This window comes from Lepidothrix coronata, unplaced genomic scaffold (genome assembly GCF_001604755.1).
Source record: "Lepidothrix coronata isolate B3197 unplaced genomic scaffold, Lepidothrix_coronata-1.0 Scaffold6, whole genome shotgun sequence".
NCBI lineage: Eukaryota > Metazoa > Chordata > Aves > Passeriformes > Pipridae > Lepidothrix > Lepidothrix coronata.
The window spans coordinates 944,672-970,816 of record NW_016690186.1 but is presented as its reverse complement, the minus strand read 5'-3'; the positions used below and the strand labels follow the sequence as shown (position 1 = coordinate 970,816).

The window sequence follows — 26,145 nt, the reverse complement described above, 5'->3', positions numbered from 1 at the left end:
GGCGCTGCTGGCCGGGCCCGGGGCCCGCTGCCCGCTCGCCGCGCTGCTGCGGGGCCGCTGGGCTGAGCCGCCGCCGGCCTCCGCCCCGGCCCCGCCGCCGCCGCCCAGCCGCCTCCCCTCGGAGCGCCGGAGATGCCCGGCGTGCCACGGAGCAGAGCCGCCGCAGCCCCGCGCTGCCCCCGAGCCTCCTGGCGCCGTGAGTACCGCTTCTGGGGCCGCATCTGTCCCTTCCTTCTCCTCCTCCTACTCCCCGCGCCAGGGAAGCCGCTGTCCGCCCACGTGTCCCAGCCGGCACTGGCGTGGGAGTCTCGGGGGCGCAGGGCGAGCTCCCGCGGCTCAGAGCCCCAGGCGCTACAGGCGAAGCTCTCTGCTCCCCATCTGCCATCCCCAGCGTTTCCCGGGTCCGCGGGCTCCAGCGAGGCGGCTCCCGTGGCCGCCGTGCACCGCACCCGGTGCGCGGGCGGGAAGCGAACAGCCCAGACGGCAACCGGGAGTCCCGCTCCGGGAACCGGGAACGCGCAGAGCGTTCACGCATCGAATCACTCTGGGTTTCACGGGAAGACAGTGTCACTCTGCCCGTGGACGGCGGTGGCACTAGCCAGCCGCAGTCGTCCCGTTAATCCTTCTCCGGCAGACGGCATGTGGGACTGCCCGGGGAGTGGAGGCGGCGGATCGTTATCGGTGAGATAATCCCCAAAACGTGGCGGTGTTGGTAAGGGCGCCGCTGCCGAGAGGGCCGACTCGAAGGAGCGGGGTGAGCGCCGAGCCCAGCGGTCCCGGGCACTCCCCTTCCCCGGGGCCGCGCTGCGCGGCTGCCGCAGCCGGGTCACAGCTGCCCCGCTGGAACAGGAGAGCCAGCCCGGGAGAGCCCGGCGGCGGTGAGCTGTGAGCCGCTGGAAGGCAGGAGGCAGCAGGGGGATGGGAAGATATGTATCCCTGCAGTCACTTAAAATGCGACCGTGTTCCAGCCCCAGGTTGATAAGCCCGGCTCTCCTGTAAGGCATCTGTATTGAAGCATCAGTACCAAGCCCCGAGGCGGCACCGCCGCCTCTCCAAACCCTTCCCACCCCTCCCCTCGGCGCGCACACACACACACACACACGCACACACTCCATTCACACGCTCCCACGCCGGTCCCTCCGGCATTTCTCCAGGCGACGCCGGCCCCATGGCTCCCCCCGCGCCCTCCCCACTCAGCCGCCGCGGTGCGGGCGCTGCCGCGTTCAATCCCGTTGCAAACCGGCCCTGAGCCGTAGCGGCCCCCGGTGTTCGCCTCGCCGGGGGCGGCCCGGCGCAGCCCACCCCGTCGGGCCGTGCCGGGGCGGGGAGCGCGGGTTGCCGGCCTCGCTCTCTCCGGCTGCGGTCGCGGCAGCGGAGCCCACCCGCGGCCGGCACCGTGAGAGTCCGCGGGGACCGGGCGCATGCGTGGGGCCGGCGAGCCGCCGATCCTGGCCGCCCATCCCGCCGGGACCGGAGGGGAAGCGGGCGAGGACGCCCGTAGGGGTCCCGTCGCCGACACAGTAAGTAGCGCTCGGTGCCGCCCGGCGGTGACCGGGCACCTTGGTCCCGCGGTCCGGGCAGCCGCGGGCTCCTCGCCGGCAGCCACGACCCCCGCGCTGCATCTGGGTCCGATCCGGGTGCAGCGGGACGGGACAGGACGGGACGTGACGGGCGGCGCTGCCGGCGGTGGCTCCAGCGGCCAGGGCGGGAGAGAGGCGGTGGCCGCACTCTCCGGGAGGAACCGGAGCGATCCGACGCAAAAAGCGCTTCTCCCATCTCTCAGAGGGTCGGGAGCTGCAAGACAGGAGCGCCTGGAGCTCGGGCTCGCCCCGCCCCGTCCCGTCCCGTCCCGTCCCTCCCCACGGGCTCCCGGCGCGGCTCCCACCGCGTCCCCAGCGCAGAGCCCGGGTGGCACCCGGCTGACCGCTACTCCGGGAGCGGGGGCAGGACCCCTCCCCAGGGCAGGATCGCACCTCGCACCCCGTCACTTCCCTAGCCTCAGCGCAGGTAACACCTAGGCTCGGCCCCCTGCCATGCTTTCAGGGGCCCTTCTGCCTCTCCTCACGAGTGTGACCGAAGACAAGGCAGCATCCGTCCCCCTGCGCCCGGCCGTGAAGGGAGTCCCGCAGTGCGTCCGATCTCGGGGCCCTGGGCTCCCCTGCGAAGTTGGAAAGATGAGCAGCAACAGGCGAGTGCTTCCATAGAGACTCTTCCAGTATTAGCCTGCCTCATAATGCATCCTCCTGGTAGAGAAAAAGCTCTTCCCGAGCTCTGTCATTAGGTAATGTCAGTGGGCAAGAAAAAGCAGTGTGTCCAGTAATGAAAACTGGACACAAATGCAGAAAGCGAAACAAGATTATCCTTGTACGTTCCAGTAAGAATTACAGTAATTTAATACTGATGAAATTTACTTGATGCAACTGTTCCATTATTTCATTTTTGCTGTTTTACATCTGCTGAAAAATGTAAAATCAAAACTTTTCATACTATACCATTGCTATGATGTAACAGTGAGGAGTCTCCTTGCACCTCTGTTCCCACTGCACAAACAGAACATTAGCACCAGATCCAGGGCTCTCCAGAGCTGAGTCCCAGTAATGCTAGTTACACCACTGCCATACTATGGAACCAAGAACCAGTAACCACTGGTTCAACTAAATGGGCATCAGAATCAGTATCAGCTTGGACCTCAGTCCTAGTTGTGGTCAGTTTAAAATTAGGAGCATCTTTCTAAACTCAAAGCATGTTCAGAAAACTGAATGTAAAACTAGCACTATGTTTTATAAAACGCTTAAAGGTGAGAGAACAGTTAGTTTATTTCCCCTTTAATTTCTTATCTACCCTTCACATCAATTCTTACTTTGATATCTTTACTCTGGGTCACAAACAGTTAATCATGGAAGCATCATCTCAGCTGTTACACACTTCTTTACCCCTTGGATAGAACAGTGGACATATCTCAGAGTGAGTAGTGATGTCTGATGGCTGAGCTTAAAGTACCAGAAAGGAGTTTTCAGAGTATAAGGTGCCTGTAGCTCTTGGATTCACGAGTTGATGAACTTGAAACGTTTAAGCAACTACCAGTACTCAGTCACTTATGAAAGTTTATCTCATCTTTTTGTCACTCATAAAAATGACAAAGGAGGCAGCAAGTCTTGGAAATACTCCAGAGATCTCCTGGCACAGAAGCAGCAGGGCTCTTAGCTAGATGTTCGTGACTCCCCACTTGCTGTTTGTAGGCATGTTTCAAAGTTTGTCAGAGCCAGGTGAAGCAAAGATGCCCATAAAGTGTCATGGCCAAAGTGAAGGTGTGCTAAGCCAGATTCTGATTTTACTTCAGCTTTAAATTGACTTTGGTAATACTCCTCCTGGTTGATACTGTGCTATCTGGCAGTACAGCTGAGCTCACAAGGCAGTGTCACTATGACTGTGTCTGCCCTGCCAGAGCAGCCAGATGCCAGCATAGTACAATCCGAAGTGAATCGCGACAATCAGAATCAATAGGAAACAGTATGTGAATCACCGTTTAATGCACTCCAGGGTGAGTCATCCCAATTCAAACCAGCTTTCAGACCAGTACAATGTCAGTCAGCTCCTCACACAGTTCAGTGTGAGTCAGATCTCAGCACCGAGTACAACATGAAATGAGTCACCAACTAATACAGCGCCATGTGCCTGCAGTACCCGGTGCGAGTTGTCAGAGCTTCTGTGTGATATGAGTCACTTCATAGTACAGTAAAATGGGCTTTTTGGAGACCATTCATAATTAAGCACAATGCAACCAAGCCCTCAGTAGGAGATGATGGGAGTGAGCAGAGTAATCTGCTACATGCAGCAATTTCACTGCGTAGTAGAAAGGTTTGTAAAATATTAGGATGAATGATTTTTTTTTTTTGAAAGCAAGCTACATAAAAATAACCAGAAGCAGATACTTCCTCTGACATCAGAGCCAGCCAAATCAGGGTTGAAGCCATGCTAAAACTCCCAACACTGGAGAAGCCTGGGGGTTTTTTTGTTTGTTTTTGCTTCTGAGAGAGCTGATCAGGCAGTGACTGACATACATCCAATGAGGTCGACTCCAGCTGCCTTAGAAGACAAGGAAAGGGATGCCAAGAGCCTGTGCTGTGCAGAGGAGAAGGACTTGACACTGATTTAACTTAATTGCAGTTTGCAATGACCTAGTTTGTGAAGGGACTTGGCCTGGGACAAAGTTATATCTATACTTATATTCATACTGCTCCACTGTCATAGCATCCGCATAATCAGCTGGACTGGAACAACAGGTTGCTTTTTCTATGCAGCTGGTAAAGAATTCTCTCATGTCTTTCCCATATTACTGAAGAAATAATGACAGACAGTGACCCTGCTAACTACATGTTAGAATAATATTTTCAATGAAGTCTCTTGTGATAAAATCCAAAGGAAAGCAATTCTTTATCCAGAGGAGATACAGGGCATCCCTCTAAGGAAAAAAAAACAAAACAAAACAAAAACAAAAAAACCCCACCCCACAAAAATCTCACTGAAACCTCAAGTAACTAGGTTTCTTAACAAGAAAGTCAGATTTTACTCAGAGAATGACTTTAGTGCAGGAAGTTTTTTGCAGACAGTGGGCTGAGGTAGTGGCCAACTGGGCAGCACTGAATGCCAAAGAAAAAGGAGAAGAGGTCTCAGCTATTGGTAGAAAAACGCCTCAGTTGGAGGTGACTAATCAAGGCACCATTACCTCTTACTATGTGGGTGTGATACACTTTCAGACATTCAGACATTCCCTTTGAAATGTAAAGTGATGTTTTAAGCTGGATAGATGAACTCGGCTCATCTGAGCTGCTGCTTCTCTGGAAAAATAAATTAGGTGAAACAGGTAAAGGCTCTCAATTTCTGGACATTTGACATAAAAGCATTCCAGAGTTGTTAGTTAAACTCATAGAAGGACAACACTTTTGCAAGTTTATCCACTTAAGCGTTCGACAGACTTGGGCACAGCAATGACACAAAAAGCTAGTTTATTCCATGTGGTTGCCAGTCTCCTTTCTGCTAACCTCTGTCTTGCATTTACAAACTCTCAACCACCTCAGTCATCTCACCACAATGTGCCAAATCTCCAGTAATAGAAAATAACTTTCCAAGAGCTCTTGCTCTCAACTTACTAAGTGGGCAATTCGACAACTATGCCTAAAGCATGTGCACATGTGTGGGTGAGTTTATTAACATATATTAGAATTCTTCTCTATCTAAAATAGCACACTGCTTGATGCAGAAAGCCTGCTTGTCACATTTGTCAATGAAGAGGAAGCAGCATGAGCATCGAGTTTCCTGTTCATACTTCAGCTGACAATAAACTGCCACAGGCTTCAGTGGGAGTATGTTGCAGCCCCACATATATCTGAATTGTTAAAATATAGATTCAGAGATTTACTTGGAGCTTGGCCCCAGCTGCAAGTCTCTTATGACATTAGTAGATAAGGACAGAATCTCTTCTCTTCCAACTCACTGATTATCATTGCTGGGAGGATCCGAAGACAAAGCAGCAATTGTGAGAGTTACATAACCTTACCTAAAGCTCAGTGACACCAATAAGTGGTTTCCATTGCTTTAATGGAGTTTGGATCAGGCCTGAAGTATTTACTGAAAAACAATTGCACTATATGATCCATATCTGTGCAGTCACTCCAAGTGGCTGTCAGCTAGTGTTATAGCACAGGGCTTCTCAGGCTGTGGAGTTACTGTGAAAGCTTCATGCTGTGGCCATGCAAATCAGCCCTGAGGACAAGTTAAAAGCTTGCACACCTGCCTGATTGTAACATGTACAAGAAGGAAACATTATGTCTAAGTAATTATGTTTAAGTAATAGAATCTTTGCACTTTGAGCTGAGAAAATGTCATTGTGCTCTAGCATAAAATGTGGATAAAAGTATAAAGTTTTGACTACAATCTTCTGCTTATTCTTGTGGTTTTTTTTTTTTAATTTATCTGATTTTTTTTTTTTTAAATTTGACATTTGTGGCTTAGATTTTAAATATTCCTTCTTTGGGAATGTTATGTTCTTGTAACCCACCTTTCTGCTGAGAGATTAGCAAATACTATAAATGTTACAACTAAGCCAGATATCATCTAAGGTGTTTTTAAACAGGGAAATAATTTTCACTCCTGACCTTTACACTCCTTTGTGTTTATAAGGTTACATACAGAAATGCTTCATAATCTGAATGTTAGATAGGCATGCTTTGGAATGGAAAAGGTATGACAGACATACTTATTTCACCACTTCAACACTACTCTTAAGGCATACAGTAATTTTTCCACTATTGTCAAAAGTAGTGTTTCAGATGCTTTCTTAAATCCCTGGACTTTTTTGATTACTTATTAGCATTCAATAATATGAGCATCTACTTTTTTATATGATTCATAGATGCTATCTTGCTGGATAAGAAGCAAGAACATGTGCCATTAATTTTCCTCTATTTTTGTTTCATTGTTCTTTAGGGACAATTTTAAAATGGACTAAATTTGTTATTATCATTACATAGAGAAGGACATCTCTTTCCCTGGGAGATACAGAAACTCTGAACCTAGGCATCTGCATAGATGCTACATTAGATTGACTTGGAACAGTGAACCAACTGGAGGCAAGCTGATCAATGCAACTACTTCCTGTCCTCATTTAAGGGTTTGACTTATTGGTGCTTTCCATGCAGAATGGGGACAGTTCTGTGGATTCCTCCAGGCAGGACCTGCTGTGCCTAGACAAGTTTCTTTATGTTTCAAGGTGCTGATTAACATCTAGGGTAGAGACTCCGAGGCTACAAAATCAGTCCAATTCTGCATAGATTGCAGGTAGTCAGAGGAGACTTGCAAGTAGCCAGTCACTTGTATGTAGTCAGAAGAAACGTCTTGCAGATGCAGAAATGACCATGTAGGACAGATTTGTGTACACAATTCAGGTAGGTAGAAGATGTTTTGTATGTAGCTCAGGATAATCGCTAGGGATGGACGATGTGTGTGCTGGAGCGGCCCCAAGGAGCGTGAGAGAGCTGCACAGTAACTCATGAGTCAGTCTCATCTGCTCCAGCCAACACCACCACTACGAGGACCTTTGCAACTGAAACTCCTCTTGCCAACTGGACACTGACTGACTGTCCTGTTCAAGGACTTGATTCCTCACAGTGATGCAATATTAGCAAAATCACACCCCATTGACCACCCAAGAATCATCAGATTTAGCCCTTCCCTATCCATATGGACCAGAAAGTAATATTTTTTCTATTAAATTATGGCTACCCAAGCCCTCAGCAAGCAGACACGGGTGTCTTTGAGAGTGCTGTCATTACTTTAGGCAGTCAAACTGATAATTGAACACAGAGATAACATTTCGTGTTATACCCAGCTATTGGCTAAAACTGTACCCAGGCTGGGTTCAAACAGAGCATGAGATGGTAGAGGTTGAAGTCCTTTGGTTAAAGGTATCTCACCTCATTCCATAAGGAGTCTAAAAGTACTTTTGGATTCCTTAGTAAACATGAACAAGATAGAGGTCTATCTCCAGTTTTCTAATCCTCTATGTTTTCTTCTCTAACCCATTTTCAAACAAGGCATGTAGCTGCTCCAGATGGTGGGGACAGAGAAGACAGATTCCAGGTCTCAAAGTGCAGGGAACATCCAGCACAGAGGGTTCTCATACAATTTGTTCATGCTCATAGCACCTTCTGAGAGATCTGGAAATCTTAGAGGATAAAGGAGGTACAGGCTGTTTAGAGCAGTGAAATTTCCAGTTTGGTGTGAAGAAGATAACCTAGAGAGAGACAATATCTGATTGGCTGATTCTTTCTCAGTGAGGCAAATTTTAGGTTATGGACCTCTCTTGTAGCACAGCAACCTAGTAAGGGAGTTAAAGGTAATAGGCAATTAAACACAAACAAGAGACCAGGGGGCATCCAAGGTTTAGGAATGCCAAGTGTATTAGTGGACAAAATGTCACAAAATAGGTTGCTAAAACTGTCCATTCAGGCTCAGAGGTAAGTTCTGCTGCTAGACCTTCCTCACTTACCTTGAAGCAGCAATATAACCTTGCCTCAGTCCTAATGAGGGAAAGCACTAGAGCTCAGTGTGACTACTCAAGTGACTTAAAAACCCCCAGAAAACCAAAGAACCAAAACAAAAGCAGAGCAGTGATTTGAGCTTGAACCTGAGGGGTGTTGATGTTCCTGAACTTGCAAGGATCTCAAGAACAGCATCTCATAAGTCTGTATTTCTAACTATTTGAATAAATGAATTTAGGAATCTAAACATAATTAAACTACCTTGGAAGAAATAAAAAATATCCACCTCTAAAATTTATTTTATAGTTGAAACAAGAGTTCTCTCAAAGAATAAATGCAAAATTGTTCAAAGAGAGCAGAAACAAAGAACAATAGTTCATGCACACTGATACACATCGACTCTCTGCATTCCCTTAGTAAGACAGAAAAAGTCACTTTCAGTAATTGTAACCAACTGTTTAAATGCATTCAGGAAGCAGGAGGATTCTTTATTAAAAAAAAAAAAACCTACAGATTTTGAAGAAAGGCATTTCAGATAATTCAGAACACCTCTGCTTACCACCATGTGGTGTTAAGTCCAACCCAAGATATGAAGTTGCTTTTCCCTGCAGCATAAATACGAGTACCAGATCAGATCCTCAGCTGGTATCTGGTATAAATTCCCTTGTCTTCACTGACCATAGGGAAGTGATACAATTTTTCAGCAGCTGAAAAATGTCATTTTTCAGGCACATACATGAAATTAGCATTAATGCACACTATATGTAATTAGCATTAATACTTCAAAATTGAATGAATAAAAACTAGGATAGAATTTCCTCTCACCACGACAAGATCTTGGCGTTCCAAAGAACACATCCTCTTTGTTGATGGACATACTTATATTTGACTGGCAAGAGAAAGGAAACAGAAAATACTTAATACTGGTCAATAAAAAATCCATTTAAAACTAAATACCAACTGCATGGCAGGCAAACTGAAAACCTTAGAAAGAACATCTCCACCTTGGTTTTTATCTCCAGAGTGTCAACTGACCAAATAAGCAACTGTCCTGGGAGGCTGCTGTGACAACAAGTTATATTTACCAACTGCCACTTTCAAAGTGCACATCTGCTAATAAGGTGATAGAAGAGTATTTGCACTCATGTTTACAAAAAATGGACCCAGGTAATTATTTCTTTTCTAACTGCATTATAAAATTTCTCTAGAAGGAGAAATTTGTTCAATCACAGGTTGTTTCTCATTTCACTGCCATATTGACTAATAAACAGTCTCATGTCAGATTTGAGTGATCTACCTGACAGCACCAGGTGTAGGAAGATGGCTGTACACATTGCTTTCCTCACGAATGCACTCTTTTGTTCTACAGCCAAATAATTGCCTTGAACTCTCCCCCACCCTTGAATGCACTTAGTTTTATATACAATTCAGTTCTCAGGGCTCCTTGAGCTCCGAAGTTGATTGCTGCAACTAATGTTTTCCCTGCCCAGCTCCACACATGCATTTCTCTGCAACACTGTACTAGCGGTTTAAATAAACAGAGATGGTTATTTAAGCATCACATTCAGGTTGTGGGAAGAGGTTTAGGCTACCTCTTAAACTCCTTATGAAATGCAGCAGCTGGCAAGGGGGGCACACCCATGTGCTTCTTCAGCTTCTTCCCCACTCTACCATTTGTGGGTCTGCCAAAGGTATTCTCAGACAGGATAAGGAAAGAAAAGTTTTTAGCTAAATGATAAGTATCAATATATGTCATTCCTTTAGCAGCTTTAAGGTGAACTATTAGATCAAAATGCTGTTGACAATTCAGACTTCTCATTATTAAAACAAACTGATCAGCCACAATATCAGCCTAGAAAAAAAGGAAAGCCCTCTTGCAAAATTAGGAGTCACACTTTCATTCACTTTGATTACAGTTGGCAATCCTTGGCCTAGTACTGTGGGATAATAAACTTTAAGAGGTCACCAGTACCACATACTATAGCAGGAGGAGCTACAGGTGAATAATTCTTCAACTAATATATATCACAAGTCTCATCACTGATGCAAAGAACACAGATACTAGATTTTCTAATTGGTTTTACACTTACTGCATGACCAGTCAGACCACCTGATGTCCCAAATTAACAACTGTAAAATTATATGAATAGAAGACCTTTTTACTAGGAGGTCTAGAAAAACCCTCTCCTTTTTGTCCTGTGCACCTGAAGTCTACGGGGGTAAAAAAAAAATAACGACCTCAATTCCCACAGATCCACAAGTCAAGCAATTGTTCAAACTGTTGCTAGTGTGGCTTGTACTATGAAGAAGTAAGACATTTTGTTAATTCCTACAAATAATATTCACTGGAGTAACTGATGAATCTACTAGCCATTCCTGCACACAGCAAAACGCACAACAGTAATTCAAGCAGTTGCCTGGCAAGGCTCATTATACAGCTATGGTGGTTTCACTGAGAAGTAGCAAAGTGTGATGGAAAACTTCCATGTCCCATAGTGACATTCTGGATATATTAGAAGTAGCAGAAAGACATCTATATACATTAAACAAGGCTTTTCTGTTTGTGTCTCACTCATGGCTCTGTCATTAACTCACTGCATCTCAGACAACTTGCTTTATCTCTATGACCTTTTTCCATACACCTTTCAAGATCATTATGCTTCCCTGTGTACAGTTATAATATGATAGCCTTAATACTTTTTAAGGTACTTTCCTTTGAAAATGAATCCTTAAATGACTTACATAAACTCAGTGTCTGTGCCTTTGCCTCTATTCCAGGCAAGGAGCAGCTTATGTAAGAGCAAAAGCAGCAGACAGGGAGCTGTATCACCATGCACAGCTGCAAAATTGCAGGGTTTGGGCTTCACTGGTTTACCTTTTCCTTTTTTTTTTCTTAAATTACATTTTTTTTTCTTTTTTTTTTTCTGAAAAGCAAAGAAATCTAGAAAGCCAGTGTCATCATCATGGCTGGGCTTCGCGAACGAAGATTTGGGAAGGGCACTATCCATGTTTGTTACAAGCGCGTTGGTGGCTAAAAAGGCCAATACGAGATAGACATGTCCGATTGCAAAAGGTACAGCAGAAAGACTCCTTAGGTGGTATATTCTGCAAGGCACGATTCTTTCTGCGTTGTCTTTTCTCCTCAAGAGTGATCCTGCAGGCGTTCTCAAAAGCATCAGCAACGTTAAAGATAGTGTGTCTCCAGACCTCCCGATTGGAGGCCAGAGTAGACCAGTTATGTTGATCAGTATGGCCAAGGCTGAGATGTTGTTTCAGGGAGTCCTTGTATCTTCTCTTCAGGGCTCCTCTCTTGCGGCAGCTGGTGGCAAGTTCACCATAAAGCAAGATCTTAGGGAGGCGGTGGTCCTTCATCCTGGAGACGTGCCCTGCCCAACGCAGCTGTGTTCTCAGCAACATGGCCTCAATACTTGCTTGTTCTAGAACAGATGTATTGGTCACATAATCTGACCAGTGAATATCCATAAATACAGATAAGAAAATCTGACATAACTTAGGCAAAGACTACGTCTTACTATGCATTGAGGTCTCATGTCTGGCATTACAAAAGTGTACAATACAACTGTACATTTGCAACAAGTCACGCTGCAAACATGAGGATCAACTCTATTTTGTGATTCTGGTTAGAGGATGAAAATCCCCCCACACTTGATGCAACATATCCGCTTCTCCCGCAGATTAATCAGTCTTACGTGGCCAACGGAGCTGGTCCATGTAGAAAGGTGTATATAGAGCAACATGCTTGATGACAGAGCCAGAGCTGCATTTGAAAAATAAAAAAGATAACAGCAGGGAAGAATGAAGTTTAAAAAACTGAGATGGATCACTTACTCCTTGCTTGTTCTGTGAACCTGAACCAGCTTGACATGGTTTTGTCCTAAGGGTCTTAATACTATTTGAGCCAAAGGAGTTTCTACAACTCTGTAATAACCTGCACCACTGCTCAGCTCTCTTGCCATTATACTACATTGTGTTGTGCCCAGGCTAACTTATTATTTATCTCTGAATGAAACAGAGGGCAATAGAACATCATAAGCTTCTACTGATCAGAAGTTCAATACATTTCCCAGTTCCCCTTTCTAAATTAACAACACAAACTCCTACAATTCTTCTGCACCAGTCATAGTTAGATGCTCTATGATTCAGAAGTGAAACAAAGCCATGATGATGCTGGGCAGTTTTTGTCATGCAGCTACTTACATATTCTTCCATGTCATTAAAGATGTCAAAGAAAATTTTGAAGAACCACCTAAAATGGTAACAATGGATCCAGAAAGATCTCTTGAATTAAGTCATGATGGAACAAGGCAGGGAGGAAGAGTGTATTCTTCCTATTTTCCCCATCTATACATTTCTCTTTGGGAAAAAGCAGACAACAGGAACAAAATTTTCTACTCAGATCACTATTAGTTAAATTGACATATGAATTAGAGATATGAATGAGTGACCTACCTACATAAAACATCTCAAAAGTAAGAGTGTATGGATTAGGCTATATAAACAGCACATCTGAATCCAAGTTACATTTTTCTAATCAATAATAATTGTTTACTGTTCAAAACAGCTTGAAATAGTGTTAGATACATCATTCTTCCAATAATGCTTTATTATACTATCACTTTCTAATTGAAATTGTGAAAAGGCTCTATTTAAAAAAGTATAGGTATCTGGAAAGGTATCTGGAAGGAAATCAATACTAAAGAGTTTCATTCTATTCCTGTGAATCTGAAACTCTGAAGGAAAGAAATTTGAATCTACAAATTCATTCTACATTTCAGATTTATTCTTCCACATTTTGAAACAAGAAATGTTGGGGGGGTGGGAAGCTATGTTCTTTTTGTGATTTTCTATTTCTGGTCACTTAGGTATTGCTTGTCAGTTAGGTCTACAGAGTTTCAAAATGGTTTATAATTTCTATCTGTATATGGGTTACAATTTCTATCTGTATTGTTGTTCTTGTATTTTATTCCCCCTGAAAAACAGGTGCATCTTCTGCTCACCATGTCATGTTTTTTTCTCTTGGGAGAGTAGGTGGTTCTCACAAATATAAAAACTGCTAAGCTCTATAAGACAGAAAGAAATTCAGCATTAAAAAAATCCAGTAGCCAAAGTGCAGCAAAATGTAATGCTGCACTCTGCTAAAATAACCTCCTTTCTTCTCCTGACACTTCTATCGAGTACATGACAACGTCTGTACATTTCCCCTCAAGTTACAACAACACTATTTCCTAAACTTGGCTGAACATCTTAGAAAGGAAGGCAACTTTTAACCCCCCAGTATTCATTTCATTAGATTCAAGTCTGATACTAAATTATCAATTTAAAAAAGAACTCAAAATTGGTAGCAGCTAATTTTAATTCCCCTACAACCATTATGGCCTAAAAAGAAGGTTTAGTAACCTGAAACAAACCTACACACAAAAGGATCTCGTGACATAGGAGGATGACTAGTTATGTTGTGTATTCAAAAGTCAAATACAAATAAAATGAAGAAAGACATACTTATTTTTGTACAAGCTGGTATTTCATCTATAAAAGACATCTGTCACTTACATATGGCACAACCCTCAGCATAGCAGGGAGAGCATTATTAAGTGCTGTAGAGCAAATATGAAGCTCAAAGATAGGTCAGAAAGGGACAGGGACTTTAAGGGAACTTCATTTCATCAACACCAATTCTCTGCATAATCTGCAAAATGCAGGCTCCAAAAAGGTTTCCTATAACAGTGCAAAAAAAACAAACAGTGCATCTATCAAAAATTGTTTCACACTGTCTTCATTGGGGGTCAACCAAAGTACTGTAATTATTATCATCTATTTATGTGTTTTCTCCCCATATTCACAGAAGCACTTGATTCCTTCTTGAGAAAAAAATGTTTCAAAAACTGTGGCAGTCAGACCTACAATGGACAAGTGAGCACTAGCACTTCCCCCTTTGCTACAGCGGCAACCAGCAGGTTTGAGACATCCTCAATACTCAACGAAGACCAAATTTTCAGGAGAGCTCAGGTGTCTCACTCAAGCATCATTAAGTCTGTGCATTGGCTAATCGAGTGTAAGAAAAAGAGATAAAAAAGAAATAAAAAAAGAGGCCCTAACTCCCTCTATTCTTTACCATTTTCTTTAGGATTGGCCTCGAAGTCAAAACCTCAGGAAATACTTTTCAACTCTTTGGCTTATATACCACTGTGCCAAGAGATCTTCAAGACCCCTCACTTGTATGTTTTGTTCTCTGCATCACCACTCCCTTCTCATTGTATTCCCACCCATGTGCAGAAATCATTAGCCCTTTGCCTTCCATCACAGCACTTAAATGAGTGAGTCTTCCAGTGGATTCAACACTTAAGGGCTTCCATGGGGGAAAATCAGGTGTTTAGCTTTTCAGTTCCTTTGGAGCTGTGGCCTTCAGCACTTCTTGGTAAGACTTCTAAAGCAAACAAAAGGAAAAAAAAAAAAGAGAGAGAGATTTCTTACTCCCCCACTCTTTTGCTGTCTTGCAGCCCATGGGATCAGAGAGGACGGAGATGCGCAAACGGCAGATGTCTACGACCCAGGACACCCCAAGTGCTGCACAGGCTCAGCTCAGCACAGGAAATCGAGGGTCCAATGCCTGCTGCTTTTGTTGGTGCTGTTGCTGCAGCTGCTCATGGTAACCCCTCTCCTTAAAACCTCTGGGGAACAGAATTGCAGGGAAGGAACACATATCTAGTATATGGGACAACATAAGCCAAACAAAACACCTGTGTAACTCTGCAAATCTGGGACTGGGAGAGATGGCTGTGCACAACCTTCTACTTCAGTCTACTCTCTCTTTGCTCTGCCATTGAAATAACAGATTTTTAAAAAAATAGTTGCACAGTATCTCTGTTGTACTTTTGTTGTCAATACTGTGCAGTGGAAGGTCTGTTTTGTGCAGGACTGGTTCTCCTCAGCATTGAGATTCACCAAGGCTTCCACTAAAAACTGAAAGCAATACCAGAATGTATTTGGGACTCAACAAGCAGCACTAAGGGTGTTAAATGGAGTTAGTAGAAGGTGGAAGAATTTGTAGGTCAGAAAATGAATAACCAGGTGCCCAGCACTGTTCTTTTTCCCCTGAAGGCAACTGGATCTGTTGTCATTAATTAGTTCTGCCAACTCACGGCACCTGCAACTCATTTGAAGATAATCCTTGGGATCAGAGACTTAAACATTGTGGGTACTTGCTGAAGATCAGGAGTTAAGCAGAAATAATTCTGAAGAACTCCCATTACAGGGTGTTAAGGAAAAAAATCTATCAGGTAATCAAAGCAAAAAAGGAGAAGGAATCACTTGATTCCTTAAATTAATGATGTGTTCACTTTCACTTTCTCACCAGCTCCTCTAGATCCAAGTGATTTCATTCAAAACTGCAGTAGATCTTTCCATACTGTATCTGTATCTGTTTAGGGGATGAGACCAGAACTTGCATTTAAATAAAGAAAAAGTCTTAAACAGCCATAGGAGTTCAACCAAAACACTGGCAGCAAGCAGAGTGCATCTTATAAACTCACTATCCACCACTCGACCACTTCAGAACAAGCAAACCTGGCACTGGGGAAAAGGGAAGAAGTCATAAACAGACTTAGAGCCCACACAAGGAATCTATTCCACCAATTTTCCAACAGCACCTCGTGGCAAATGCTTTGGAGAACACCATTAGAAGGCAAGGGAAGAGCAGGCTGATTGTTTCTTTGGTATTGGTACTCAGCTCAGCAGAAGCCAAGACACCCAAAATTCCGCCCTCCCTAATTCAAACAGTGAATATTTTGCAAGGATAAAAGGTTGCTTGGAGAGGTTTTTTGCAAAATGCCCAGTACTCTGGCTTTGATCCTAAAAAGCTTTTCAGCAGGTGCTTAGAGGTAAACTAAGGTAGAATTTAAAGAGCTATTAAGTACTGTGCCTGTGCTGGATCAGAGTTTGCTACCTTGCAGAATGACGTCTATGTTAAAGCATCCCATACAAATTCCAGTGCCATCTCAACAGCTGTCCAGTGCAATTGCAAGTGGCTCAGTCCAGAGCTTCATTACACAAACATGTTTTTCCATAAAAGGAAAAAATAAGACATGTTTATCTAAGTCAGAGTACAAAAAATTTGCATTTTACCTTTTAAATTGTTGATAAAGTGCTTTTTTTTGACATTTTACCTGATATTTTCCAGAATGCTCATTTTCTGTGCATGTCACTATTCAAACAATTCAAAGAAAGCAATTTACTCAATAGGGTGTGTGAAAGTACCCAAATTTCATGATGTTTAAAACTCCTATTTGCGTTTCAGAATCATCTGGGAAACCAATACAGGCTCTGAAACAGAGCAGCTTGTTTTAGCTTTAAAATAATTCCTTTTTTTTTTTTTTTGAGAACAATTGTTTTCTAGTAGCAAGAAATGCAAAACAAACCGTAATTAAGCTATTTATATTCCCTATTCATAGACCCTTTCCTCAAAATAGCCCATGCACTTGGAACAGAAAAATTATGAATAAGAATAAAAATAACAGTCTACATGAGTCATGCAGTTGAGCTGCTGAACATCCAATATTCAGCATACTCTTAATAGTAGATTTAGAATGAAGTTAAATGAGTTTCTCAGCTGGATGCTCAGAGCCTATGTTCATTCCTACAGCCAAAACTCAAGCCTCCAGGCTGTTACTCTTCCAGATCCTGAGAGGATGTAGTGTTGCACTAGTCTCTTTATTGTTTACATTTCTAGGGAAAAAAACCTGCCTGTAAGTAATTTTCTGAGACATGGTGTGTTCTCTTAGGGAAGCTTTTGTTATTTCTTTTGTCTTTTTCCCCTTTTGTGCATTATCCTATGAAGGCCGTAATCCTTTCTATTGGATCTTGGTTCCCCTAAATCCAAAAATAGCTATGACAAGAATATCACTTCTTGTCTGTGTGTGAGGAAGAATACATAATATATCAGTTTATATATTCAAAAAAGGCCAGTAAAAAGGGTAGTAAATGCTTCAGACCTATATAACCCAAAAGAATAGAGAACTAGGTTTACTACTTACTTTTTTCTTTTTTTTCTGGAAAGGTAAATTGAAATAGTTCATTGGTTTGAATGTATGGTTCAGATGTTGCTGAAAAAAACTGTTTGCAATATCTGCTCTCCAATAGGAAACCTTTCCTACCTCTTCAATGCATGGACTGCCCTGGCAAAGAAAAAAGCAGGTCTCTGCAAATTATGGACTAAGAGTAGGCAAAGCAGGAGAAGGAGATACCTAGTAAACAGTAAGGCTGCAAAGAAGATTTAGCCAAGAGTTTAGAAGGCAAAAAGGGCAGAAAAATCAACCGGTTTAACACAAAATCTTATTAGAGATAAATGAGACTCTTACGGATTAAGGTAACAAAACTTAGAACATAAGCATGGATGAAAGGTAAGATACAAATGAAGAAATTAAGTTTAATATTTATCACATTATAACAACTGTGTTGCTTTATTTCACCTGGAGAACCCATTTCATATAAATTACAGATTATAATTCACTGGGACCTTTTCTTCTTGACATATTTTAAGCAGCTTTACAGATTATATGAATGTCTGTGTGCATGCACATGCATTTCTCACTAAGTTATGAAGACCTAGATATACTGGAATGTAGTCTCCATTCCCTAAAAACAAAATTTATTTTCTCAAATCCAGTTTCAAATGAAAAAGAATCATTTACAACTACAAAAGAAATTTTTACAAACTCAAGCCATCTAAGCCAACATTTGATGAAAGCAGCACGATTTGACAGCTATCCTTCCATGGCACATTGCTAGTGATTGCAGCAAACTTTTTTTTTTTTGGTAATGCTACAAACAAGTGCTTCCAGTCAAACATATTCAAAACAATATTCAGCAATGATAGATCCACTCTGTGCTCCAGGCCTCATTCACATTTTGAAGCATATACTAGAACTTTCTTAAAGCTGCAATCAATTACCACACAATCTGGCTATATCTACATCTTAACTCTGAAAGATGCTTACCTTTCCAACATCACATATGGAAGTCTCTAGCTTACTTAAAACTTATATCCAGCTTCTGAACTCTGGCTTTCTTGTAACATGGTATTACCACTCCAAACCAGAGTCTTGGCCCTCATTGTGCCCTATGGATATTAAAAAAAATAGCCAAGGAGGAAAAAAAACCCCTAACTAAACAAATTCAAAAACATCTACCTTGGAATCTAACTCACATAAAACCAGTGCATCAAGTCTAACCTAAGGAAAAACAGTGCATTGAGCATACAGAGTATAATAAGCATCAATGGAGAACAGATTTGATATGTAATAAAGGGTAGGTATGTATACATATATATCCCATACACATATATACTTGTGTATACACATATATAGGGAACTGGACCTGATGATTCTTATGGGTCCCTTACAATTTGAGATATTCTGTGGATCTATGATCCCTCTGTAGAAAGTCTATGTGATACAAAATCAAACAGCATTCAGCTACATTCAAGTTTGCCAGGTTTATACAACTATAAAATTAAGGTCAGAGTTTAACTATGTCTAATGTGGCTGTCATTAGCTTCTGTCCTTTTAGCTTTTTTATTTATTTTTTTTTAATATCTATGTTCAGCCTTTTTCTCTACAAAGTTGTCTAAAATTTTGTTTGCTACCTTGCAGCCTTACTGTTAGAAATCAAGATGAAGAGAGAGCAAGGACAACATCTCACGAACTACAAGCAGAGGGTATTCCAAACTGTGAGGAAAGGTATGGTCTTTATTAAGTGTTCTGTCAAGCTAAAATGAAACAAACCCAATAAACCACACTAAGTCATTTCAGTGAATTACCTGAAACATGAAAATAACTATTATCTACTAGTCATCTGCTTTTTACCTTCAAAGGTCTGATCTATAATATTTTACCTTGTTTATACGCAGCATGTAACCACACGTAACTACTCTCATAACATGACAGATCAAAGCCAACACTGTAAACAGTCTCCCTTTTTTCTGAAATAATTTGAAAATACATCCTGTTCCCACCCAGCAACTATGTAATGAGGTTAACCTTACAAAAATAATAAATATAAAAAGGAGCTCAAGAGCTCCCAAGAGTTAAGCAACAGTCTTCAGAATTGCTCGAACAGGTAAAAGCAACTGCAAAATGGTAATATACAGGTGGGTACCTTTTATAGTGTTTGAATCATTGCTTCTTTATACGGATTTTCATTCAATTTTAAACAATTTTTAACAACAACAAGGATTATTAGGTACAGAAAAAAATGCTTAGCTGTTGCAGGAGTACTTCTTTGTTGCAATTACTTCGAGCAGTAAACTGCAATTTCTGCATCAAAGCACCGGCAATCATCTGCATCAGAGCTTCTGATAAGCACACTTTCAAAAAATACCTTATAAATGTATTTACTAGAGTTTGCACTTGGATAGTTCCAGTGAGGAATCAGAGCCCCAAGAACCTTATGATTTTGTTCCATTGTGATGGCACATACCTCCTCCCAACTACAAAAAGCTTGAGTAACAATCACTTATTTCTCTCTTCTTGTGCTCTTCTTCCTCCTCAAGCCCTGCTCCTACTCTTGAAGAAGTAAATGCCTGGGCTCAGTCATTTGACAAGTTGATGCTTACACCAGCTGGCAGAAATGCTTTTCGTGAATTTCTACGAACAGAATTCAGTGAGGAAAACATGCTTTTCTGGATGGCCTGCGAGGAACTAAAGCAAGAATCCAACAAAAGTGTCATTGAAGAAAAAGCAAGACTAATTTATGAAGATTATATTTCTATCCTTTCTCCAAAAGAGGTATATTACTTTTCCTAATACGTTCTTTGATGTTGCTTTGCACAGAAGTTCTAACTTGTTTAAGGCTACACCAGTACTCAGGGAGAACTTTTTTCACACCCCCCAAGTCCACTTCCATCAAGCAGAGATTTAGGAGAAGGAGGCACTCATCACTGAGGTGAAATGGTCAAAACTACTTTCACTGGTTGTAAGAAAGTGTGTCCTATGCTACCATGGCATGCTGACATGGAATTTTTAGTTTGAGGCACAAATACACAGATGATCGCGTTATCCTTGCTAATCTTAAATTTCATCTGTTGGACAAAGTTTCTTTTCTTGTTGCACTAGGAAGGTGGTGTACACATCTCTCCAAAAGCACATTAACCACAAAGAAAGTGTTATTCGCAAATCGCTCGAAGAGCAGCTGACAAAACATGCCATAGAACAAACACAACAACTTCCCGAAAATTTTTAAAACTACTTGTCACTTCACTGTTAGCAAATATATCAAGCTTAAAAGACACCTCTGTTCAGTTTGAACTGCCAAGCAGGCTGGAATTTTAAACCTTTCAATATCCTTGCAAAACTGCAACTTAATTGTTGCGGTGCAAGCTATACTTACGTACTTATAAAAATACTGTTTAAACCTAATCAGTCTATTCTCGTAATACTAAAGTCTTTCTACAGACACTACAGCCTTGTAGAAAGAAAAAATTACATTACTTGCATGTTGTATGGAATTATCATATAACCATACCTGTGGTTCACATCAATTCACCCTGCTTTTTAACAGGAATTTGATTAAGCAACAGCTTCCCAGGTTACATTTTCCGACTGCGTCATACTGCTTACTCCAAATTCAGTCTCTTTACAACAGCACTAACTCTCCAGGAAATGAACCATCACAAAAAATTACAAATCCTCTCTACCGCAGAGCAGGAAGTTGGTCTGGAAATAACCCACCGGTCTCTAAGACTTCAGTAATAATGGGATTGCAGGCAGCCTTGTTCAAGTAAGGTACCTCAGTGAAGCATTTCTGTATCCATAGTCAAGATATTACTACTTCCAAATTTTAACACGTTCAATTTTGCCTAAGTATATTTATCAGTTTTTACACTCTTGGAAGATATCAGCTGAAATGGTTAAAAAAAGATCACTTTTTCAACCTACAAAAGAAACCTAAAACCCCATCTGTACTATTCACCACTATTATTTACATGACTTTCTATTTTAATACACAGGTCAGCCTGGACTCCAGAGTAAGAGAAGTGATTAACCGAAATATGCTGGAACCCTCACAACACACCTTTGATGACGCACAGCTTCAAATCTATACCTTAATGCACAGAGACTCTTACCCACGGTTTATGAACTCTGCTATTTATAAGGACTTGCTTCGGTCCTTATCTGAAAAACCCGCTGAAGCATAGAATCTATTCTTAAATGTATTTGTTTTAAAACAAATGGAACTCTGGGCTACACAAATCCACAGGGAATTTAGAATTAATCAGATATCCACCTGAAAATAACTCAGGCAAGTTTTACTACAGACTGAATTATTTAAATCCGCACTGACAGGCTCTGTCACAATCAGCTAAATATGGTTTCTGATCAAATTCAGTGTTATTTTCCAAAAGGGAATGAACACAATGAAGAGAAAATGTTGTTCAAAAATGCAGTATTTTTTCAAACACAGCACACAACTCGGAAGCAAAATTGTTACAATGTGTGTCTGAGGTACAAACGCCAACTGAGCATGAAAACTAAAATTAATTTTTAGTGCAGTGTTAGAATTGTCTTGAAAACCAAATCAGTTGCCCCATCCACACTGTGACCCAAGTTAAAAATATTACTGTTGATACTGTGGTACTTACTCCAGGCAATGCCATCATACCTGGCATAGGTACACTCCACTTGTTTTGGTATAAATAATATGTACATGGTGTGCTAATGGAAATCAGCACAGCAATCTCAAGTTTACGAAAGTTGCTGGTTGAAATAATGCTGCCTATATAAAAGAAAAAATCTTTTGCTGAAGAGTTATTATTTTACTACTAAAATCTGCTGAAAGCATTAAGTTCTTATTGTTGATGTTTATAAAGTTAAATTATTTACTTCAGAGGAAGACGTGTCTGGGCATTCCAATTCCAAAATAAAGCACAAGAATTGTCACATATTCTTCCTTTCCCTCAGTAGGTATATGTAAAATCCTTCACTACTCACTCCCAAGAGGATGGCAGTATCAGCCATCTTGGTTTTGTACATATTAAACTCCCCCATTACCTGACAGATCTTGTAAGGTTTCTATTACAGACACACACACAATTTAATTAATAAAAGCAGGAAGCTTGAACTATTGTGTTCTGACACAGCACTATTTCAGACTGTCTGACAGCACCAGCTCTATCCAGTAATAAACCACGTTCATTTACCAGTATCCCCAAAGCATTACACTTGATTTCTCGTCATATCTCTAAACCATTAATCACAGGAAATACCAGGAAGAGAGTAAGTTGAATCCACATAATCTATGTGTACGTCTGTAATTCTAATATCTTCTTTCTTTTAAACTACAAGATTCACTACAATTCCACTATATTAAACTCTGGAGTTTATAGTGGATTTCCATTGAATTGTATTTTTTCCTGCCTATTTATTTAAATGAACCAAATGGCACATATAGTTACGAAATTATACATGGGAAACAGAATGAAAAAAAAAATACCCCTAGAAAAGGAGAACCAGACAGGCATATTTCAATGATGTGTACTGTAGCCTTTCCAAAACCTACTCTTTGCCTAATTCCAGCACTACGGGAAGTACAAAATGGGGACTTTCTCTAAAAAAAGGAAATGGGAATAACACAATAGAACTTGAGAGATCAATTTAATTGTTTCCTCAATACCCTTGGCAGGAGACATATTCTCATCTGCATTATTAAACAAATTAATGACATTTCATTACATAGCACCACAGGAGAAGACCCGATACATGGTAAGTTAACAATACTATGGACCGGTTCAAGGCTAGGTTGGATGGGGCACTGAGCAACCTGGTCTAGTGGGAGGTATCCCTGCCCATGGCAGGGGGTTGGTACTGGGTTAAGTTCCATTACCACCCAAATCAGTCTATTAATCCATGACCAGTTTTCATCATCTCCTTCCAACAATATAACACTATTTAATATGTCAGCACAAAAAAGTAAACAAAAAAAACCCCTAGAGAGAGCAAATCAAAGTGGTTTTGCCCTCTGTAGCACAACGCTGGATGACTAAGCTAAGAGGAAATCCTTCCACATATAGCAACTCAAGACACAATTCAGTTAATGTTTGCCACTGCTTAACCTATCAACACTGGTTATCTCAGCTGAATTTCTATTAAACACACCCAAAGTACTATCAATACAATTTCATTTTACATGAAGTATTACATGATAAGTAGTAACTTCAATAAAACAAACTAGATCTCTTCATAAGGCAGCATTCATGGGGAGCTTACAGTTGAACTGACAATGCTGTACTTCTTTTAATCAGGGCGGGTAAGAGTGCTCTAAAACTCTTAAGCTGACAAATTAAGTTTAACTAGGTCAAATTAAGCTTGTTGGAAAGATCATATGTCTAGATGACAAAAACTTCAAAGCATGTCATCTCATGAAATGGAGGATTTAATGTCTTTTAAGTTATTTCTCTTCCCTGCAAAGATACTTCATTAAAAGCTGAAAGACAGACCAAACACTCACTTCATATCAAACAGTAAATTCTATTATTCTGCAAGAAAAAGAAATAAACAAAAAGCAATGAAATCAGAGGAGAGAGAAACCTATAATAGTTTGGGCAGTTCTATGGTTAAAATTAAATTATTAAAACAAGAAAGTAGTAATTTCTAAGCTTACTTTTCATGTGCCACAACTTCTAAGCAATTAAAATTCTCCAGACAATTTTCATTTTACTTCTGCATTACAATATGTTGACATTTGCAATGTGTTTTTCCTGAAATATCTTAACAAATTTTAATGCTGTGTTTTAGGCTTAAGCTTGCACCTGACACCAGTGGCAGAATGCAGATTCCTAGATATACTGAGAGTATTTCCTAAAAACCCAAACAACCCACTCCCCTAAATATCTTGCTATTTTGAAGCTGGTTAACGCTGGATTTAATTGAAGTAAGTCATGGAGGTGGGAGAAGGAGGGGGAAGAGAAAAACAAAAAACCCATCCACAGAAGACGGGTTTTTAACTACATTTCATGCCTTTATCTTGCTCATGATGCACGAAGTTCTCAGGGCAAAAGTGAGGTGCACTGAAAAGGAGAAGTTACCATAGACAAGCTGTTACATGAATAGCAGGAGAAAATAATCATATTGACATATTATTTATAATTAATCAAGAAATTATCACAAAATCAATTTATCCTATCTTGAAAATGAGCACACTTGGTTTGCCTTGGCATTTATCTAACTGCAGGATGTCATTAAGCTCTAACAACTTTCCAGTCCACTGGCATTCTTCCTTCAATGTCTGCACATCATAAAAGCAGTAACTCCCACAGAACATGCATACTGTTAAAGATTGCTCTTTTTCACTAGCCTGCTAAGCACTATTAAAATTGCATGGGCTTCTTCAGCCAACATATTGTGCTTTACAGTGACCTTTAAATTCCAAAGTCATTAGCACAATATAAACGAAGGAAAAAACCCATATATGTAGGTACTCTGAAGGGCTTTACTATATAAAAGTTTAGATTAAAATTTATCACACAAGCATCATGTACTTATGCAGTTTCTTATTACAAAGCATATCTGAAAAAAAAGAAAGTGATGAGAAAGACTCTCACAATGTGAAGTAAATTTTTAACAACTTTGCTCTAAGCAGTACTTAGGAGCATGTGTGTTCTGCCATAAAAGGTATGAGTATTGTTTCAATGACACTAATGAAAGATTTGCTATACTGATGTTGTAACTAAATTAATCCCAAACCTTTTAAAACAGTAAAACAATTCAAGATTAGTGATGATCTATCGAAACAGAAGTTAATATACAGCTGTAAGAAATTGCACTTAAAGGGTGAAACTCCTCAGGTTGTTTATACGACTGACTATTATTTCAAGATCTATTTCCAAAGGCATGTGCTTGAAAGGTAATATAACCACATTTTGCAGAACAAAGACTTCATGTTTATGATTTTCAGTTTTGCCCAGGCTAGTATGGGTTGCAAGTTTCGATTTAAAATTCACGTATGTGACCACAAAGTGGAATCCTGCACTCTGGACAAAAACTAGGTACTTCCTTCGCAATGCCTGGAAAGTGCAACAGGGCTGCAGCGTGGGATTCACAAAAGCCAAGATCACTGGGCAGATATTGGCCTTCTACTTAGTGGTAGTCAAAAAGAACTATTCAGTACAAGGTATTTTAAAACCCATACTTTCTCCTGAACGAGATAACAGAATATATAAGGAAATGTCTTATATACAAGGAAATGTCTTGTAATGAGGGATACAGAAGTTGTGTTTTCTGAGCAGAATCCTCTAGCCTTGCTTACAGAAGAAAGACTGGAACCACACACGCACTTTAAAAGCAATGTGCCCCCCCCTTTCTCTCTACTAGATTAGTGTAAAAACCAGCTTAAATTATAGGGTAACTGTTTCATCTGAGAGAAATCAAGTGTCGATAAAGATAATAACAAACCTGCTATTCTCAGGTGGGAGAGATTCATCACCAGTTCTGCCAGTATGTTTTCACTGCATAAAATATCTGAATGTACTGGGTCAGTCATGGCACAATTGTAGCTCAGCAGACAAGCCAGCCAGCTGGATAAAAGAGACAGCCCTAATCCCATCTCTGCATCCTTCTCCTATACATCCTTCAGACTTTGCACCCTCTCTGATAGAGGAGGGCAACTTCAGACAGCTGGGAAAACTGCTGAACAGAGGTGCATCCAAAGCTCATTTTTAGAGAGTTTTAATTTTGGATTTAGGTAATCAAAATAAAGCATGAATAGAATACATGTATTGTTGGATTTAGTTCTTAGAATTCATCTTCTGCTGGGCAAAAGAAACTGTTCTTTTTACCTTGGGGACAGAAGAGGGAAGGGTGAAGGCTGCTGCTCAGCCATAAACTAAAATGTGGTTTCATGTAATGTTATTTCAACTCCTACTTGGACACACCTACATCACAGAAAGTGCTACCACAGTTCTAGTTGTTTTGATAAAGTCCAGATATGACTTGGTGAGTACAGAAAGACAATTATTGTATTTTCTCAAAAGATAATTTTCGTAAGTGTCACAATCAGGCATAAAGATTAAAGGACACGTAGTGTGAGGAAGGCTATG

At 41.1% G+C, this 26,145-nt stretch overlaps 1 protein-coding gene across 2 annotated transcripts; it reads left to right on the top strand.

The window, feature by feature from the left end:
• Nucleotides 1–1,456: 1,456 nt before the first annotated feature.
• On the top strand, nt 1,457–22,390 carry RGS20 (regulator of G-protein signaling 20). Of its 2 annotated transcripts, XM_017833759.1 has the most exons (5): nt 1,457–1,520; nt 14,558–14,706; nt 18,707–18,793; nt 19,606–19,840; nt 21,061–21,991. In XM_017833759.1, exons 2-5 carry the CDS (start codon nt 14,561–14,563, stop codon nt 21,247–21,249), a joined length of 657 nt encoding a protein of 218 aa, XP_017689248.1. In that variant the 5' UTR covers nt 1,457–1,520; nt 14,558–14,560; the 3' UTR covers nt 21,250–21,991. The 2 variants fall into 2 exon arrangements, with proteins under 2 accessions (XP_017689248.1, XP_017689257.1); XM_017833768.1 differs by lacking the exons at nt 1,457–1,520; nt 14,558–14,706 and adding an exon at nt 14,766–17,455 and having other exon boundaries at nt 21,061–22,390.
• The last annotated feature ends 3,755 nt before the right edge of the window (nt 22,391–26,145 follow it).

What these genes read in the sequence shown, in the direction of transcription:
- RGS20 (XM_017833759.1), top strand. Translation starts at nt 14,561, where the DNA reads ATGGGATCAGAGAGGACGGAGATGCGCAAACGGCAGATGTCTACGACC. An exon ending in TGTTGCTGCAGCTGCTCATG is followed by an intron (nt 14,707 to 18,706) that starts GTAACCCCTCTC and finishes GCTACCTTGCAG; the next exon opens with CCTTACTGTTAGAAATCAAG. An exon ending in CTATCCTTTCTCCAAAAGAG is followed by an intron (nt 19,841 to 21,060) that starts GTATATTACTTT and finishes TTTAATACACAG; the next exon opens with GTCAGCCTGGACTCCAGAGT.